We start from the raw sequence: 18721 nt of genomic DNA, 5'->3' as shown, positions 1-18721 counted from the left end.
AAGCACCAATTTATCACTGAGAGCTGAGTTGTCTGCACATTTTGTTGTCTGTTTTATGCATTAGCAACAAGTCTAAAATGCTCAGCTCTTCAATGAAGTCCCCTTAATCTGTCAAAATTGATGAAAGAATAAAATGAGAGGTTTTAAAAAATTTCTTTCTTGAAACCTAGCACTAATTTTTTTTCCCTCAGTGCAACATGAATGGTCTTAACATACCTTCAAAATAAATACTATTATCACTGTTTCCTAGTTGAGGAAACAAGTACAGAGGTAACACAATTTGCACATGTCATTGGGCAAATGTCAGTAAAGAAAACAAAAAGTGGGTCTCCCAATTCTCTACAATTGCTGCACAACTTCTCTAAAATATCTTGAAGTTGTGTGGTTATTTTTATTTACTTCGACATGGCTGGATTAAAATTAGTTTTTATTCAATGGCATAAAATGATTTTGCACTGAAGATCAGAACAGCAGATGTATTATCTCTAAACAGTAGCTAATAGTCTGCTAAAAAGCAAAGCCAGCTGTTATATCTCAAGTGTACCTGGAAGCTGTGCCCAGTGCTGTGATCCATGCCTGGAAAATCCCAGCAAGGAATGAAAATGGGCTTTTCCTTGTTATCACAAAGTAGAGCAGAGGCAGGAAGATCCCTCCGTGGATGAGAAGACCCACAATCACTGTGACCATGTACATGCCAAGTTGTCTAGCTACTACTTCTAAGTCCTTGATTGCAATGATTTTTCCACAGATGAGACAAGCAATGCCCAAAGGGGAATACCTGGAAAAAGGAAATAAAAATAGACAGAACTAGTCTTTGCAGCATAGCCATAAAAATTTTGCTCAACAGAGATGGACTAGAGAAAGAGTAGGGGCTCTCAGGCTCAACACTGAGATGCAGATCAGGAATAAATGGAAATTCAATAGGTATCTTTCACATCTTTTTAAAAAATAAGGGTCCTCTCCAGTGAACTCCCCATCTACTTAATTTTGTTCCACCCCACTGAATGCAATATGTATTTCCTTAATAGTCTTTGATCCTGAAATAATACTGTACAAGAACACTATGATGTTACACAGGCTTGGATATTATGAAGAGTGGTGCAGTATTTGTTCTTAATACATAACTTTTACAACCCATTGCTTATCTGATTTTATAGAGTAGCATTATTTGCTTCAGTTAAACTATTTGTTGACATGGATTACTTTTATCTTGAAGGCTGCAAATGTTTTCATTATGTTCATTCAATAATTTGGACGGACATTATTTAGTTTATGGATTCTTCATTAATTATGTGGTTTTTTAGGCCAGGGTTTTTGTCACCTCAGTCATGTGATGCCCCAATGGCATAAATGGAACTTTTAACTAGGATCACAATCATTAAGGTTGGAAAAGACTTCTAAGATCAAGTCCAAACATCAACCCAACACCACCATGCCCACTAAACCACGTCCTAAAGTGCCACATCCATGCAATTCTTGAACACCTCCAGGGATGGTGACTCCACCACTTCCCTGGGCAGCCTGTTCCAGTGCTTGACCACTCTTCCAGTAAAGAAATCTTCCCTAATAACCAATCTAAACCTCCCCTGGTGCAACTTGAGGCCATTTCCTCTTGTCCTGTCACCAGGAAGAAGAGAAAAACACCCACCTCGCTACAACCTCCTTTCAGGTAGTTGTAGAGAGCGATAAAGTCTCCCCTCAGTCTCCTTTTCTCCAAACTAAACAACCCCAGCTCCCTCAGATGCTCCTCATAAGCCTTGCTCTCCAGACCCTTCACCAGGTTCATTGCTGTTCTCTTGACATGCTAAAGCATGTCAATGTCCTTCTTGTAGTTAGGGGCCCAAAACTGAACACAGGATTGGAGTTGCAGCCTCACCGGTGCTGAGTACAGGGGCACAATCACTTCCCTGTTCCTGCTGGCCACACTATTCCTGATGCAGGTCAGGATGCCATTGGCCTCCTTGGTCACCTGGGCACACTGCTGGCTCATGTTCAGCTGGCTGTCTATCAACACCTCCAGGTCCCATGTGTGGATCCCATCTGGCCCCATAGACTTATGAGTGTCCAGGTGGCATAGCAGGTCATTAACTGCTTCCTCTTGGATTATCAGGGGTTTATACTGCTCTCTGTCCCTGTCATCCAGTTCAATGAGGATAGCTGGTCTGACTACTAAAGACTGAGGTAAAGAAGGCATTAAGTACCTCAGCATTTTCCTCATCCTTGGTGGAAGCTTTCTCCCCCACATCCACTAAAGGATGGAGATTCTCCTTGGCTCTCTTTTTGTTGTAAATGTACTGGTAAAATGTTTTTGTTATCTCTTACGACAGTGGCAAGATTGAGTTCTAGCTGGGCTTTTGCTTTCCTAATTTTCTCTCTGCATGATCTAACAAGATCCCTGTACTCTTCTTGCATTGCCTGCCCCTTTTTCCAAAAGTGACAGTATTCTGTATTGTTATCTCTGATAATAATGGCAGCATAGTTTGGTAATAAAAAAATCTGAAATTAATGGGTATTATTAAAAAAAGACACTAATCAGCTGTAGTAAAAAGTGCCTGAAAGTGCACGGATAGAAGACAATATTTACACATGCACTGGTAAAGGTTAGTATATTATATATACTAACTTGGGAGTCTCGGTTGATGAAAAACTCAACATGAGCCAGCAACGTGCACTTGCAGCCCAGAAGGCCAACCACATCCTGGGCTGCATCAAAAGAAGTGTGACCAGCAGGGCAAGGGAGGTGATTCTGCCCCTCTACCCTACTCTCATGAGATCCCACCTGGAGAACTGCATCCAGTTCTGAGGCCTCCAACACAGAAAAAACATCGAGCTGTTGGAGCAGGTCCAGAGGAGGGCCACAAAAAAAGATCAGAGGGCTGGAGCACCTCCCCTACAAAGACCGGCTGAAAGAGTTGGGGCTGTTCAGCCTGGAGAAGAGAAGGCTACAGGGGGACCTTATTGCAGTCTTTCAGTTCCTGAAGGGGTCTTACAGGAAAGCTTGGGAGGGACTTTTTACAAAGGCATGTAGTAATAGGACAAGGGGAAATGGCTTTAAACTGGAAGAGGGTAGATTTAGACTGGATATTAGGAAGAAATTCTTTACTGTAAGGGTGGTGAGACACTGGCACAGGTTGCCCAGGGAAGCTGTGGATGCCCCCTCCCTGGCAGTGTTCAAGGCCAGGTTGGACAGGGCTTGGGGCATCCTGGTCTGGTGGGAGGTGTCCCTGCCCATGGCAGGGGTTGGACTGGATGAGCTTTAAGGTCCTTTCCAACCCAAACCATTCTATGATTCTATATAATATTGACATTCACTTCCTCTGTTTTACAAAACTTAACCTAGGAGAAAGTAATATGTGTAACGTGAAGAAACAGGAAACAAAATGCCTCTCTGAAAATAAATGGTAATATTTATTTTCCAAAATGATTAGTGATTTGGATGCTTAATTAAAGACAGTACAAAGGAAACTGACTTTCAGAATAAAAGTGCTTAATATTTTCTGTAAGAGACATCATGTGGTCTCTCAAGCAACGTGCCCAAAACCTGGAAAGCCTTCAGTCGCTTGAAATGCAAGGCCAGTTGTTATACTAGTTATGATAAAAAGCCGTGTTTCAATGAACTTGACCAAGCATATTTCTTATAAAGAATTACATGGTGTCAGAGCCAGATGTCTAATTTGTTTTATGTTTCTGTAGCAATGCAATGCTCCTGAGAGTTTGGAGTTGCCGTGGGAGTTACAGCTCTCAGTGCAGAGAAATCAGAAACCAAACAAAATGTAACTCTGCATAAAGAAGTGCATTTGTCTTTATAAACCCACATTAAAAAGTCTGCTTCTGGCCACAACAATTCTTTAAAAATTCTAGACAGAAGATGAACAAGTTGAATTCCCAACATCAATCTCCTTTCTCATGGAAAAATACAGAAAAAGCCACATCAATAAAAAAATAAATGTACGGTGAATTTCTTTAAACTTGAATGATTTCCTGCCATTGCAACACTGACTACTAGAGAAAATTTATACTGTGGGCAAGGTATTATGTCTTGGGTGTACCAACCATAGTTAAGTGATGTAAGAGTAACTTCTAGCTCTTGGAGTGTTATGAGAGTATAGTGACCATCTCTCTTTGGTGGGCTTTGTGAATAAAAACAACTGTTTATGCAGCAAGGTCTTCTACAGAAAAGCAGCAGCACAACAGGAATGCAAAGTCATTCCTTCAAGTTCTTTTTTTTTGTTCTACTCATTGCCACATCACTGTTGTTATATGCATCGCTCTTGTATAACATGCTCACTTTGAAACACTGATGATGCTGAAGACTCACACTTCAGACACCCTGCTCCCTTTCCTATAAACTGTGTCCATCTAGAGCCTCAGAGAAGAGGCCTGCTGTAGCCTTGTAACTCAGGAAATCAAATTCCAGGGACACCAGGGAACCACAGGGAGCAATGAGCCATGATACAAGTGTTGAATTGAAGTGGCTATTTCTGCTTTCAAACACCTAGGAGACATGAAACGCAGTAGTAGAATGCCAAATGTAGCAATGCATTTTTATGTTCTGAACAACAGTTTTTGTATGATATGGCCACACTTGGCACTGCATACAAATACCTCTGGGGAAGCCCTTGGAAGAAACATCTCAGGGGGGAAAGGAGAAGGAAGAAAAAAATAAAAATCTACACATCACTGAAAACCACTGGAATTTTATCTGGTAGTAAAGTATTTTTACTACAGAAGACAGTGAATAAAGGTTTCTTTGTAATTATACCTCCTAGCTAATACCCTGGGATTATGCTAACCTCCCAGGAAGATTTGGACATTCTTATGTGGGGCATTCTTGCTTGCCTTCTATGTAATAAACTTCCATCATCAATGTGGCATTTGAAGCCCTTTGCTGCTACCTGCATGTCTTGGATTTCAGTAAACAAAGAACAGAATACCTTCAGAAATATTTCAAATTGGGTCCTAAATAATCCTGATCAAATAGAAAAAATGCTGCTATAGTTTTAACATACCTGTCAAGGCTTTAAAAACTGAACTATTTAATTACATTTTTTACTAACAAACTGTGGTCACTATGTGCTGTATTAGGGTTTTATGATTTTTTTTTTAAATCTTTTTTTGTTCTAGAAGTTAGAACTTCAAACTTACCACATGATCATGGTTACTAACTTCATTACAATTTCATTCAGGATGTTGAAGAAATCCACCATCATCTTGGCCTGTTCTCCCATTTTCCCCATAGCAATGCCAAAAGCAATAAAGAATCCTATCAAACCTGTTGGGGAAAAAAAAAATTGCAAGACAAAAACAAACAAAAATCCCAAGTAAAAACCATGGTTTTTAGGAAGTTTTTTTACCTAGTCAGTGTCTTGATACTACCTGCTAATCTACTTTTCAGAACTACAATGTGTTACACATCTCTTAGGACTCTTTAATATGGACTCACCCTCAACTTTCATGATCATATTTCAGAACATCTTTTATTCTTCCATATAATATTTTACTAAATTCCAGTTTCACAGTCCAACTACATTTTTTTTAATTTTTCCTGAATTGATCTAACCATCAAGAAAATATGTAAACAATAATCTTCTCAGTGCCATGCAACTGTTACAAACCTCCTGGCAAATGGGAAAGACAACATAGTGCCATATCACGACTCTACTTTGTTGCTAAAACAGTCACTAGAGACCAAGACTATTCTTCTCAACCTTTACAATAGTCCCTTGACAGATTCAACCTACAGACCAGTCAGTCCTGGAGTTCAGGGAAAGGCAAAAGCAGCCTCAGAACATAATTTCTGCAGGCCAGGAGCATTCCAGTTAAATGAAGGAGGAGGGAGCTGGAGGAGAATGTGGGTATTGCACTTTAAGCTAAACCAGAGTTTAGCTGCCATTAAACGGATTAACCTCACTGAAACCAGTGATCAGTTGATACATAATCATGGAATTCAATATGAGTAACATTTGGCTCCTAAATTTAAATGCTAAGGTGTGAAATTCTGGAGTATTGGACTATCAATGTGAAAAACCAACTGAGTGTATCTGTCATATATTACTTTGGAGCTGTGTCTCCAAGGCTAACCTTTACCATCTAGCAATTTTCAGTGTCTAGAGTGAGATTATTAACTGATACTGATAGATAGCTTGAATCTTCAACCACTCTTTGAAGCTAAACTGTCATTCATTATATGAGTTCAGAATCTAGCAATGTGTGACTCAAATGGGAAATTCCTAAGGAAAAACCCATCAGGACTCAAAAGCATTCAAGAGAAGGGAATTTCAGCTACCAGTACTCTGGGAAAAGACAGGCTGTCCCATATTCTCACACTGGATTTAGCAATCAGACTTTTTTTTCAAATCCAATCTCCCGGATATAAAGTAATTATTAAGCACCAAGTTATCTTTGTTGAGTCACTTGAATATGGAAGTGAACTGTGTGTTTGTGTGCTGCAGAGCATAGCAAAATGATGAAAAGCTCTTCAGTCAAAGACCAAGAAACTTCCTGGAATTCAGACTCTGCATCAGAAAATGTTAGTAGGTAGTTTTATTCATTAATTCCAAACTATCTGCTATGTTAGTCATAAGAGTCAAGTTGATTCATATTTGCAGGTATTTGCCTGGCTTGTACAACCGGATGGCAATTCCCCAATATATTCACTTCTTCATTCAAAACCAAACCACACTAAAACAAAAAATTCTGCAACATTTGAGAGCCATTGGTCAAAATAGTACAGAAAATTCCTGACCTAAACTGTGTATTTCCTTTCTGTAGGAATTATATTCATCCTTGTATTGGGTTTTCTGTGAGGAGTTTGGGGTTTTTGTATTAGCAGGGGAGGGCTATTGAGATAGCCCTGGAAGCAGCTACTAGAAGATCCCCTGGTTCCAATGTCAGACCCACCTCTGACCAGGGCCAAGCCAATCAGCACCCCTGTGAATTAATGTATTTAAGAGGGGTGCAGTGCACGGCCCACTCTCTCATGCTGACCAGACTGGGCCAGCCTGGGTGCTGCAGAATGAGCGATAGCTTTCTATGAGGTCACAGAGGAGTGTGATGCCACAGTCTGAGCAGTGACCCTCTGGGAGGTCTCACAGGAGCTCTGTTCTTCACGTTCAACTCCATCCATCTATGCCGTCACATTGGAGCATGATGCTTCTAGGCAAGGACCAAACTCCTGTGATGCCACAGAAGACTGCGCTGCACGTCAAATCTCCAAGGTGTCACAGAGAAGCGATGTGCTGTAGGCTTGGCGATATCCCTCTATGAAGTCACAGAGAAGGATGCTGAAGCATGCATGGCAATGTCCTTCTGTGAGGTCAAAAAGAAGTACGGTATCAGAGGCAAGACACCATTCCTGATTGACATCACAAAGGAGAGTGCTGCCTCAGGCTGCTCACCAGACCCATTTATGTCACAAAGCAGCTCAGGGTGGCAGGGCATGTTCCATCACAGAGGAGATCTCTGCTGCAGGCTGGGTGACACCCCTCTGTGACATCATGGAGGAGTGTGATTCTGGAAGTGTGGAGCTGTAGCCCTGTGACATCAGAGGACTGCAGCACTGCAAGATTGGCACTGTACATCTGTGATGTCAAAAACCTTGAGCTTCTCTGCAGCTCTAGCCTGAAAAAGAGAGCCAGGAATTCTTCAGAACCATCAGAAGGGACCTGCAGTGCAGAAAGAAGGAGGACCTGAGGAGAACAACTGTGCAGACACCAAAGTCAGTGAAGAAAGAAAGGAGAGGGAGGAGGAAGAGGTGTGTGGAGCCAAGGTTCCCCCTGCAACCCATGGTGAGAATGCAGGTCGACCCACCTGCAGCCTGTGGAAGTTAACCAGTGGGGCAGATCCACACGAGAAGGTGGCTGCCCCTGAAGAGGCCTTGACTCCATGGGCAGTGTGTGCTGGAGTAGTTTGTGTGTGAGGGAACTGCAGCCATGGGCAGACCCACATTGGACCTTTGTGGAGGACTTTTTTTCCTGTGGGAAGGTCACCATGAGGAAGCAGAGGGAGAGTAGGAGGAGTCCTCCCTATCCCTGAACAGGAAGGAGCAGCAGAGACTGCATGGGATGAACTGACTGCAACCCCTATTCCCATCTCCCTGCGTCTCTGGGCAAAGAGAGGGAGATAAAGAAATCGGGAACAAAGCTGAGCCTGGGAAGAAGGGAGGGAGGGGGGGAGGTGTTTTGATTTTAAGATCTGGTTGTATTTCTCACTGTTCTACTCTGATGGTATTGGTAACAAATTAAAATGGTTTTGGGTTTTTTCCTCCCTATGATGAGTCTGTCTTTTGCCCATGACCATAAGTGGTGAGAAAAAGCCCTCCCAGTCCTTATTTTGTCTAACCCCCTTTTTGTGGGCATCGTGGTGCTCAGTTGTTCACTGGGTTCAAACCACAAGAAGCCTGCTAGCACTTTTCTTATCCATGACAGTGCCTGCACAAAACATGTCCACACTAACTGTAATTCATCTCTCACGTTAGAAATACTGCTTCATTTTAATGCATAAGCAGACTCCAGTAGAGAAAAAAAGCAGGTGAGGGTAACAGCATGAGCAATGAGCTGCTGCCTCACGCAAGGTACCAAATACCAATTTGCAGCTTTGAAAGACAGCAGCTCCTCTACCCACAGATGTTGAGTGGAAGGAGAAGCCATGGAGGCAGGCAGAATACAGTAGCTTCTGGCTCTTGTAGAGCAGGCTGCTTTGCAGAGAAACAAATCATCTCTGATCAGCTTACTGATGCTGTCTCCCCTACGTCTAACCAAAGCAGCCACTCCCAACCATCTCACCAACACCTGGAGAAGCTCTGCAGGCACAGCAGCCACTGTGTCAGCAGGAGCAGCTCATCAGCTGTAAGGAGTTTGTAAGGGGCCATTTGCCCCTAAAAAGTGATGGCCTAGTGGTGAGATAAAGCAGTGGTTTAGGTACTGCCACATACTGTTGAGGATTACACCTATAAGCACAAGTGACAGCATCAGTCCTGTGGACATGCAGCCACCAAAGCATGTGTATCTTCAAGTGTAGGTGTGCCAATGAGGCTACAAACTGAGAGCTAATTTGTGACCTACTTCACCCACATCCAGAAAGTAAAAAGGTGAAGGAGGAGCTGACAAAACACTGAGTCTAGGCACAGAGGAGAAAATAGAAGCAGTGTGGTGGGTCTTTGTTCCTCCCTGTCCCCTGCCCAGTTCAAACAGGTGCTTCAGGAAGGGGTGGAAGAAAGGCAAAGCCTTCACCCCCACTTGCTGGCTTGTCCAGACATGGTGGCATGACAGTTGTTCAGAATTTGCAGCTGATAAATGTTAGCAGCCCAGATGAAAGAAGAGAGCTGTGACTCAGAGATGTGTCAAGCCTCTGGGATTTTTCTTGGGTAGTGTGTTTCACACCCCACCTCTCACTTCAGGCTCTGATTCAAGCCAAATTCTAGTTCAGCGTGCCCAAGGTACCTACTGGAAACCACTGAGCTAAAATTCATCAGGAGGTGGATAAAGCACTGGCGTTTGAAGCTCCCCCCATACTGTTTTGCAAATATGCATTAGTATTAGTCTAGTTAAGCTACTTCTAGAATGAAAGGATATTTTGGATACCTCCTACATTCTTCCCCACTGTCCTCCAATTAATACCCGCAAAGCTGCTAATCCAGAATAATTCACTTGATTGTTGCTGTGATACAGTCATATTTCCAGTAAAACCATTAGATTTTCATCTCGGAGACCAATGGACAACCAGTAGGTGATAACATTTGATGATTATTTGGGGAGATTAAACTTTCACTGAAGAGCAGATCAGACATCATTGGCTACCCAGTCACAGCCAAAAGCTGTGTCATACATATGATGTACATATTTGACAGGCAAAACGTTTTCCTACCCAGGACATTCATGCCATCCTTAAATTCAAGTCCTTTCTTAATGACCAGCTGGGCTTCTGGTGGTGCTTCACGCACTGTCTCATTCATCATTGCAAAAGCAGAATCAGTGACATTAGATGGTTCTTCAATGGGTGGAGGCACCAGCACTTTCTTGGTGACAGTTTGGATCTGAAGGCAAAAAAAAGTGGGGGATGAGAATGGAAACAGACTGAATGTAAGACATATGGCAGATCAGGAAATAATAAAAAGTCTTCACTTGAAATTCCAGGGAACTATATTTTTAAAGGATTAGACATGCATTCCACAACCTCTTACCCCCTCTTCCAAAAATAAGTTTGTTTCTCAATAGTTTTAAGAGTCAAAACGTCCTGGGAGTCTTCCTCATGACTCTAGTGTGAAAAGTATGGCAAATACTTGTTCCTTACCACTACGATGTAACATTTTACAGATAGTTAGCTCCTTTGTCCAGATGGTTCACAAATGGTGCTTCACAGATTGTATGTTACATGCTGATACCATTTATTTAGCACCAAAAGGCAGGCACCTCTAAGATCAGTTACAGCAGCAGCTCTGCAGTAAGGCTTGTTATGGTCTGCCCAGCTAAAGTTATCATAGTTAGTTTGATGGTAACTTGAATTGAAAAATTTGGACATTTCAAACACTTCACTTCATGACTGCACCAAGAGAGCTCAAAAGGAAATACACACAGTCCCCTGTACTCTCTAATTAAAATATTATGAGTGACAGGTAACAGAAAAATTATCAAAGCTGCCAGCTACCTATTAAATCAATTTTGACCATCTCAAAAAAGAAGACATCAGCATCTGAATGGATCTGGATCTCTGCTGGCACATGAAAGGCAGGGTCAAGGGAAAGCTGGGAAGGAATGGTAGGAGGAGAAATGAGTTGAGTTTATGTCTAGGAAAAAAAGAGAGGAGTGAGTGGAAAAAGAAAGATCTGTGACTTGCTGCTTTTAGAAGGGACATTTTCCTTCCACTTCACACTTTGAGCCTTTCCTGCCTCTTCATGGCTCTAGGACAGGCAAAATTATTAGGAAGCTATGACTGGTTTGCCATTGTTTTCTATCTGCTCCCTACTTTTCTTGTTGTTAGAAACATGTTTGAGGAAGGCATCGGAAACAGTGCCTTAGCCTTTTAGAAAGAACATTTACACCTCCTTCCTGTTTGGTTGGACACTGTAATGTTGTGGATCACGATCCAGATTCTATCTGTATATAAGGTTTTAAACTATCTTACAACTCTACTTTCAAAGTCTGCTGTCTAAATCTAGAGGAAATGTAGACAGAAAAACTACATAGCTTTGTATGAGAAATGCTTCAGTTGTCCTGAAACAACCCAACATTGCTGCACATATACTTTTTTTTCTTTTGAGTTAAATTTTATCTGAGAGATGTTGTCAACATATTTTTTATGTGTGGTATCCAGAATGTAAGAACAGAGTCACAGAAATTAAACTTAAAACATTAGACTCTGCTCACTCACAAATTCCACTACAGTCACTTAAGTCAAAGGTCCTCAGCCCTTCTTTGCACAAGGCCACAGTCACTAAAAATACTGAGACTAACATAAAGTTTGGACTCTGACAACAATGTCTGGGGCCAGAAAGCAATTTAAATGTCACAGTCATATTTACAGATGATAGTCCCATTCTCTTTAATGGCACATAAGATCTTAAGCTTCTGCACAAATAGCAGTTTTCATTATAACAGATGACCACTTGGTGTGGATGAATGGACCACTTGGTGGATAAGGAACTGGCTGGATGGTCACACTCAAAGAGTTGCAGTCAATGGCTCAATGACCACGTGGAGACCAGTGCTGTTTAATATCTTTGTCAGCGACACGGACAGTGGGATTGAGTGCACCCTCAGCAAGTTTGCTGACAACACCAACCTGGAGGGAAGGGATGCCATCCAGAGGGACCTGGACAGGCTGGAGAGGTGGGCACATGCCAACCTCATGAAGCTCAACAAGGCCAAATGCAAGGTCTTGTACAAGAGTCAGGGCAATCCCAAGCACTGGGATTACAGGGCTGGGTTGAGAATGGATTGAGAGCAGTCCCAAGGAGAAAGACTTGGGGTTACTGGTTGATGAGAAGCTCAACACAAGCTGGCAACATGCGCTTGCAGCCCAGAAGATCAACCACATCCTGGGCTACATCAAAAGCAGCATGGCCAGAAGGCTGAGGGAGGTGATTCTGCCCCTCTGCTCTTGTGAGACCCCACTTGTAGTACTGCATTCAGTTCTGAGGCCCCCAACACAAGAAGGACATTGAGCTGTTGGAGAGGGTCCAGAGGAGGCCAACAAAGATGATGAGAGGGCTAGAGCACCTCCCCTACAGGAACAGGGTGAGAGAGTTGGGGCTGTTCAGCCTCGAGAAGAGAAAGCTCCAAGGAGACCTTATAGCAGCCTTGCAGTACCTGAAGTGGGTGTACAGGAAAGCTGGGCAGGTAGCGATAGAACGAGGGGAAATGTCTTTAAACTGGAAGAGGATAGATTTAGACTAGATATTAGGAGGAAATTCTTTCCTGTGAGGGTGGTGAGACACTGGCACAGGTTGCCTAAGGAAGTTGTGGATGGCCCCTCCCTGGAAGGGTTCAAGGTCAGGTTGGACAGGGCTTTGGGCAACCTGGTCTGGTGGGAGGTGTCCCTGCCTATGGCAGGGGTTGCACTGGATGATCTTTAAGGTCTCTTCTAACCCAAACCACTCTATGATTCTATAAATTAAGAATTTCTTGTGGACTATACAAAAATTCAAGAAATATTGACGTCCCATGGTTGTTTGGAGTTTAGTCTGCAAATGAACTATCTCAAAATTGCAATTGCATTCCTTCAATGCTTTCTGCCTGACACCATTAAAATCAGTTAATTTCCCTCCTAGATAGAGACAGATAAAGCCTGACTCCTTGCTGAGAAGTTAAGGACTAATAGAAGGCACAAGTTTCATCAGGAAAAGAGGGTGACTTACTTTGCAAATGAAAGGTGGCTTTGTGGCAGACGCTTTAGTGGCAAATATTTTGGAATCTGAGAAAATTAAACACTGGAAAGCCAAAAAGCTCAGTAGCTTTTTAAACTAAGTTTAAAAAATAATCAATTGAATTGGTGAGTCACAACTAGTGAATTGACCAGGACATTGATATTATAGATACTGAAAAAGCAACATTGAGGTTCCAAGAAAACTATCTGATATTGGTAGCTTAATTCTTCTTTCTCCCACTTTTTCTCCCTTTGCCAAGATATTTCACCACTGTCAACTGACCAGAAATTAAATTCTTCTCTCTTCCATAGTTCAAATGAGGGAAAAGAATCAAAAAATGTAAGTACACTGCTCTCCCTTTACTCAATTTTGCAACATTACGTGTGATGTTTAGCCACGCACAGTTTGACCACATGACTGACATTCCCATGATGATTTGGAAATATTGAGAATGTTCTCTCTTTTAACCCCCAGGGGCTATGTGGGGTTTTTTTATGGAAGTCCATGCAAGAAGTGAAGCAATCCAAACCCTTTTGGCAGCTTAAGTTGCCCTCTATTCTTCCACCCTTCATGGCCTCTTCTGTCTTTCCCCTCTTCTCTTCACTTTATTCTTTGGCCATAACTACAGCTCCAGCTATCATGCCATTTCACACTTAAGAACAGGTTTGGCAAAAAACACTGTTCCACAAAAAAAAAAAGCCTGCATTATTGCCAAACAATTTATTTGTAGGAAAAAGCAGCTTACGTACAAGAAGTATGCTTAAGCAGAAATTAGGAAGCATACATTTTTCATTTATTTTACCCCTCGAAGAGAAGCTGTTTGATTAAGCATTGGTGAAAAGCTTTCATCTAAATTATCTGTCTACAGAGCAAGCAACACATGGTGCAAGCATTCTTGTTTTCCAGCATGCTTCAAACCTGGCCTGATGGAGCCACCTGTAGGTGGGTCAGCCACTTGACTGTCTTATCCCCACCTAGTCTGGACTCTAACACAGCAATAGAAGTTATGAGAGGTTGGGTTTTGGGGTGCATTTCCACTGGCAACCAGCTGGAATGAAAATCATCCATATATTACAAACAAGGCATTGCAGAACCACCAGCTCTGTAATTAACAGCCAAGAACAAATTAAACCTGGGTGCAAGATCCCGTAATTAATCAGCTTTTCAGCCCCAAGCCAGCATTCATGGCTATACACATTGTGTAAAAAGTGAGGAAAAAAAAGTTTACTTAATAACAAACTAGAAATATTCTTCTTTAAAAAACAATGTATTTAAATAATAACTTCAACATGAAATGAAGAAGCTATAAATAATGTTCTTTCATTTACCTGCTCAAGACTTAAGACCTGTATTTCTCTTTGCATCATCATTTCTGTCATTCACCAAACAATGACATTAACTCTACAGATACCTCTGGTAAGTAAAAGATGTAAAAAGATGTAAAAAATATAACAAATGAATAGAAGGATTTACCTGCTGAAAGCATGCTTGGACTAGGTTTTCAGGGAACAAGTTTCGGATCAGATCCAAGAAAGCATCCAGACTAGATACTTCATCATTCTTCTTCCCTTGACCAAGCTGTTTCTTGAGTTTTGGATTCCCTGGATGTATGGCTAAAACCAAAATCACACCCAGCACAGCAGCGATAATAGTGGTGGACATGTAGTAGACCATGGCTCTTGTACCCAATCGGCCACTTGCTTTAGCATCTAAACCAGACAATCCTGCAGGTGTTTTATTTTAAGAAACAAACAAATATATTGACAGTCAACATCCAATTCAATAATCATCAAATGAAATCCTTTATAATTTGCAAAGTTTAATGACTCCCTAAAGGTGCCTGTATACTAAATTCCCACCACTAGACAGATTACTGAAGCTTCTCCCTGCAATTCTTAGGTGAACAATGTCTGCTGCTACTGATTTGAAGAGAACCATTTCAGATTCCATCTAATCACAGAGGCGGTATTGAAAAACAGAGAAGATATCAGACCATAATTTGCCCTTGATTGCTGCAAACTGGTCATGGTCTGGCTGACGCCACAGCTTTAGGAAAGCTAGGCTGGCTAGTGTCATGCCATTTTACTTGCAAGGTCCAATTCAGTAATCAGGTGAAACAGCATATTAAGAAATTTCTGATGTTCAAGAAGGTAGTATGTGTTCATGTGTTTGAAAATAAATTAACTAGAGCATCTACATATTAAAATCAATGAAGTTAATCAGAAAGTAATTCTGAAGTACACACGGCAACTGCAAAATCCCTGACAGGATCACACTATTATTCTTTCTACATCACAAAAAGCAAACCAGGTGATATCTGTAGCAAGCATCTTAAGGTATTTATGGCTAATGGATCTTACCTGTGATTAAACTGGAGATAATTAAAGGGAGGATCAGCATTTTTAGCATCCTCATAAGTATATCTCCTGGGAAGGCTATTAACATGATGATGTCAGGGTCAATAGGTGTTGCTAGACGAAGAAGACCCCCACACACTGCACCCAGGATGACACCTGGAAGAAGAATAAAAGGGACCAGGTAGGTAACATAAATATACCTGAATGCACACTGATTACCCAGAAGAACCACCTAGAAGAAAAGTGGTTACACAAGGCAGCTGATTTTTGGTACAGAGATAGATTTTGGAAAGCTTAGCCTTCTGATTAATACAAGGCTGTAACATGCTTACCATGTATCTCATCATGAAAGAGAAGTGGTCCTGGTGTAGGATCTTCTGCCAGCTGAGCTTACACCTAATGTACTATTCTGCTTCTGCAAATACAAATTTGCTGCAAACCACAATGTCATTTGAGTATTTTTACTAATACTGTACAGGCCTTGAAATACATTGAGGGACAGTCAAATATAATTCATATTGTCATGCTACAGCTGGCAAAATTGAGGTACCAAGAGATGAAATTATTTATATAATGCCATACAGAAGCGAAAGAAGATCCAAGGTTAGGACCCATCTCTTCAGAGTATGACATCTAGCTCTCGAGAATGGCACCACTTGAAAACAAGGTCAGTATCAGTATTTATAGCCTAAAAGAAACCCTGCAGGAAGGCTTGGTCTTGTGAGGAAAACAGATTCAAGTTTCATTTGGGGGTTTTGGAAGGGAGTGCCTGATCTGAAATACTGCACATATCATTGAAGAAAACTTGAATCTTATTACTCATTTATTAGTCTTCCCTTTGATGATCTACATCCTTCTCTTTTGTGTGTGTGCGCGCACTAATGGTCTCAAATCACTAACAACCCCTTCATCATTTACTTAGATTTGTACACTGATAACATCTAAATCCGTCTCTTGGGATTGAGACTGTTACAGAATAGTCTAGGTGGGATGTTTACTTTCATAACATGGTCTCTGTGCATGGATATTTTATGTTTCTATCCTGGGTGCCTTTGGTTTTGTGATCCTAAGCCCAAGTTTCAAGTGTAATAAAACTTTGACAGCAAAGCCTGAGTTGTGATTTGCAGCAACTACAACTCTTTGAAGTATCAGTTTGATACAGTGAAAAATATATATTTTAAACTTTTTCTGGATCAGCATCAGGTATCCTCTAAAGATTATTCAAAGCAAATACTGTCTAAACACTTCAGCAGTATGGGTTTTGAAGGCTGTTAAAATATGGATGTGAAATTTGCAGCTCAAGACGAGCTGCAGCTGGTCTTTCAAACAATAACAAAATAGAGTATGTCTATGAATTTTCTGCATTTGGCTGTTAGGCTTTCAGTGAAAATGAAACAGGCAAAGAGCCAGTGAACCACAATAAAATGTCAAACTGTTCCATATTTGGAAGCTGCTAAAGCCAGAGGCAATACTCGGGATGAGATCACGGAGCACTGGCTTACAGCTCCAGAGAGGGACACAAACCTTAAAAGCAGTGGAGCATGAACTGAAACATAAAAGGTGAAGGAAAGGAAACTTTGAAGAGTTTTTGTCTTTTTTCAAATAACTGAGAGAAAAACATCTGTAGTGCATTTAGTTCTACTGGATTACATCGATCTGATTGGCCTTGGGACTGAGATCACACTCCCTTCAAAGTCAGATACAGAATGTATCTCAGTAGTGCGGATTTTCTCTGTGTCATGTTAGCAATACCCTGCACACCTGAAGTAAAGAGAATGACTGTGGGCATCCTATTTACTCCCTGGTCATTCAACTGGAACAGCTGATGACCACAGACAGGGTCTGTGATACTACAGGAACAAACACAGAGACACGCAGCTTACCAAATACAGTGAGAGTCAGGAGCAGGTTCCTGTGCAGCGACTGGCAGAACTGCACACATATGTTCCTGGATCTGTGCTCCACGGGACTTAAATGACTTTCATGCATCCGAACTTCTACTTGCTTAGGCATATTGTTGGCACTAGAATAAAAAATGAAAATCAAGTAAAAGTTATAGCACAAGATGCCAAAAGTGACAGGAAACGATGGATTACTTCCATCATAGAGCACTGGGGAATCTGATGCATATTCCATTGCTTCCCACATTTCACAAACACTGTATATTTACTGCTCTGGAGAAGTCTCTGAAATGGCAAAGGTTTGTCCTTCTAAAGGTGTAGCCTTTAAGGTATTTTTTGCCATTCTCTCTCAAACGGTAGAGATGTAAACAGAATTCACAGGACACATCATCCCAACTGTTTCATGGACTAAGCTATTGGTCTTGAGCTGGAAAAAACAAGTTTCTCCAAAGATCATGCCTGTCTACTTAAGTAGGAGAGATGGCTGAAGAACAAAGTTTCCATTAGCAGGAAAACGCAGATTTTAATATCTTCTACATACACATTCTAATTCACGAAAAGTTTAAAAATGAGGATTTACTTGCAAAATACAGCATTCTGCAATATTTTGTTTAATCTCCAAAAAAAGTTTCAACATTATCATTTTATTGTAATATAATAAGAATGCTGAGGTCAAAAGAATCTTTTTCAACTTGGTTCTAATGAGACTTGAACAAATGCCACAGAAAATGAGTCAGAAAACTACACATTCTCCAATAAAAACTTTGGTTTCATTGAATTGGCAGTGTTTAGAAGAAAAGGTTTTTTGACTAACTCTGGTTTATGTTTGAGTAAGTGATATGCACATGAGCACAAGACTTCGAAAATCATGTCTCTAACTTTCTCAGTGCCTAAGAAATCATTTGCAATAGACTTTTTTATATGCGAAATATTAAAATGTACTTGAAAAAAAATACTAAAAATACTACAGAAATAAAACATACAGTTTCCTTAAAAGTTAAGGCTGTTTACTTAAATACGAGAAATGGGTAAAGAGCAAATATTTTATTATCAAGAAAATACGTATTTTGAGATCTGGTTTTATGCCAGATTAGGACAAGATTTTAGAAAAAGGAAACCAAATCTTCCTCTACAACAGGAGACTGAGGTCTACAGATCTAAAACAGGTCTGAAAAGATATATGAAGTTTCTATGCTCTCAATACTAAACCATTTCCAGGGAATCAAAACTTGTTTATATATATACAGTATAGGTTGTTGTCTTCATAAAGTTTCTCAACAGAAAGCTATGATTAGACCTGTAATAAGAATTCAGTCATTTTTATGCAAATAGTTCCATTATTTTCCTTCTTGAAGTGAAATGGCATTCCCATCCAACACATTTGGTTGTAGTACCAGCAGAAAGCGCATTAGAGGATACTCTTTTTTCTTTTTTTCTTCTAAAGGGGGGAAAACCCTCCAAGTGTTGTAATTTGTGCCTTTTAAAATAATCTACAGTGGTGGTTGCAATAATATGTACTGCTGACAGTGGAATAACAAACAAGAATATCAGCGCACACTCCAACAGCTTAACTGTGAAGCGTGCCTACTTCTTGAAGATTT

The 18721-nt window shown here is 40.9% G+C and overlaps 1 protein-coding gene across 1 annotated transcript in view; it reads right to left on the bottom strand.

Moving 5' to 3' along the window:
• Positions 1 to 17232, bottom strand: part of SLC1A2 (solute carrier family 1 (glial high affinity glutamate transporter), member 2) — a 32670-nt gene extending 15438 nt beyond the window's left edge. Inside the window, exons 1-6 of the mRNA XM_010191269.1 lie at positions 17103 to 17232; positions 15223 to 15375; positions 14336 to 14586; positions 9865 to 10033; positions 5146 to 5272; positions 545 to 778 (exon numbers count right to left, since the gene is read on the bottom strand). Coding sequence (XP_010189571.1) covers positions 545 to 778; positions 5146 to 5272; positions 9865 to 10033; positions 14336 to 14586; positions 15223 to 15375; positions 17103 to 17232 — 1064 coding nt within the window. The remainder of the gene's footprint in view (positions 1 to 544; positions 779 to 5145; positions 5273 to 9864; positions 10034 to 14335; positions 14587 to 15222; positions 15376 to 17102) is intronic.
• Between the last annotated feature and the right edge of the window lie 1489 nt (positions 17233 to 18721).

Source organism: Mesitornis unicolor, unplaced genomic scaffold, assembly GCF_000695765.1.
Source record: "Mesitornis unicolor isolate BGI_N332 unplaced genomic scaffold, ASM69576v1 scaffold4709, whole genome shotgun sequence".
NCBI lineage: Eukaryota > Metazoa > Chordata > Aves > Mesitornithiformes > Mesitornithidae > Mesitornis > Mesitornis unicolor.
This window is presented reverse-complemented; position numbering and strand designations above follow the sequence as displayed.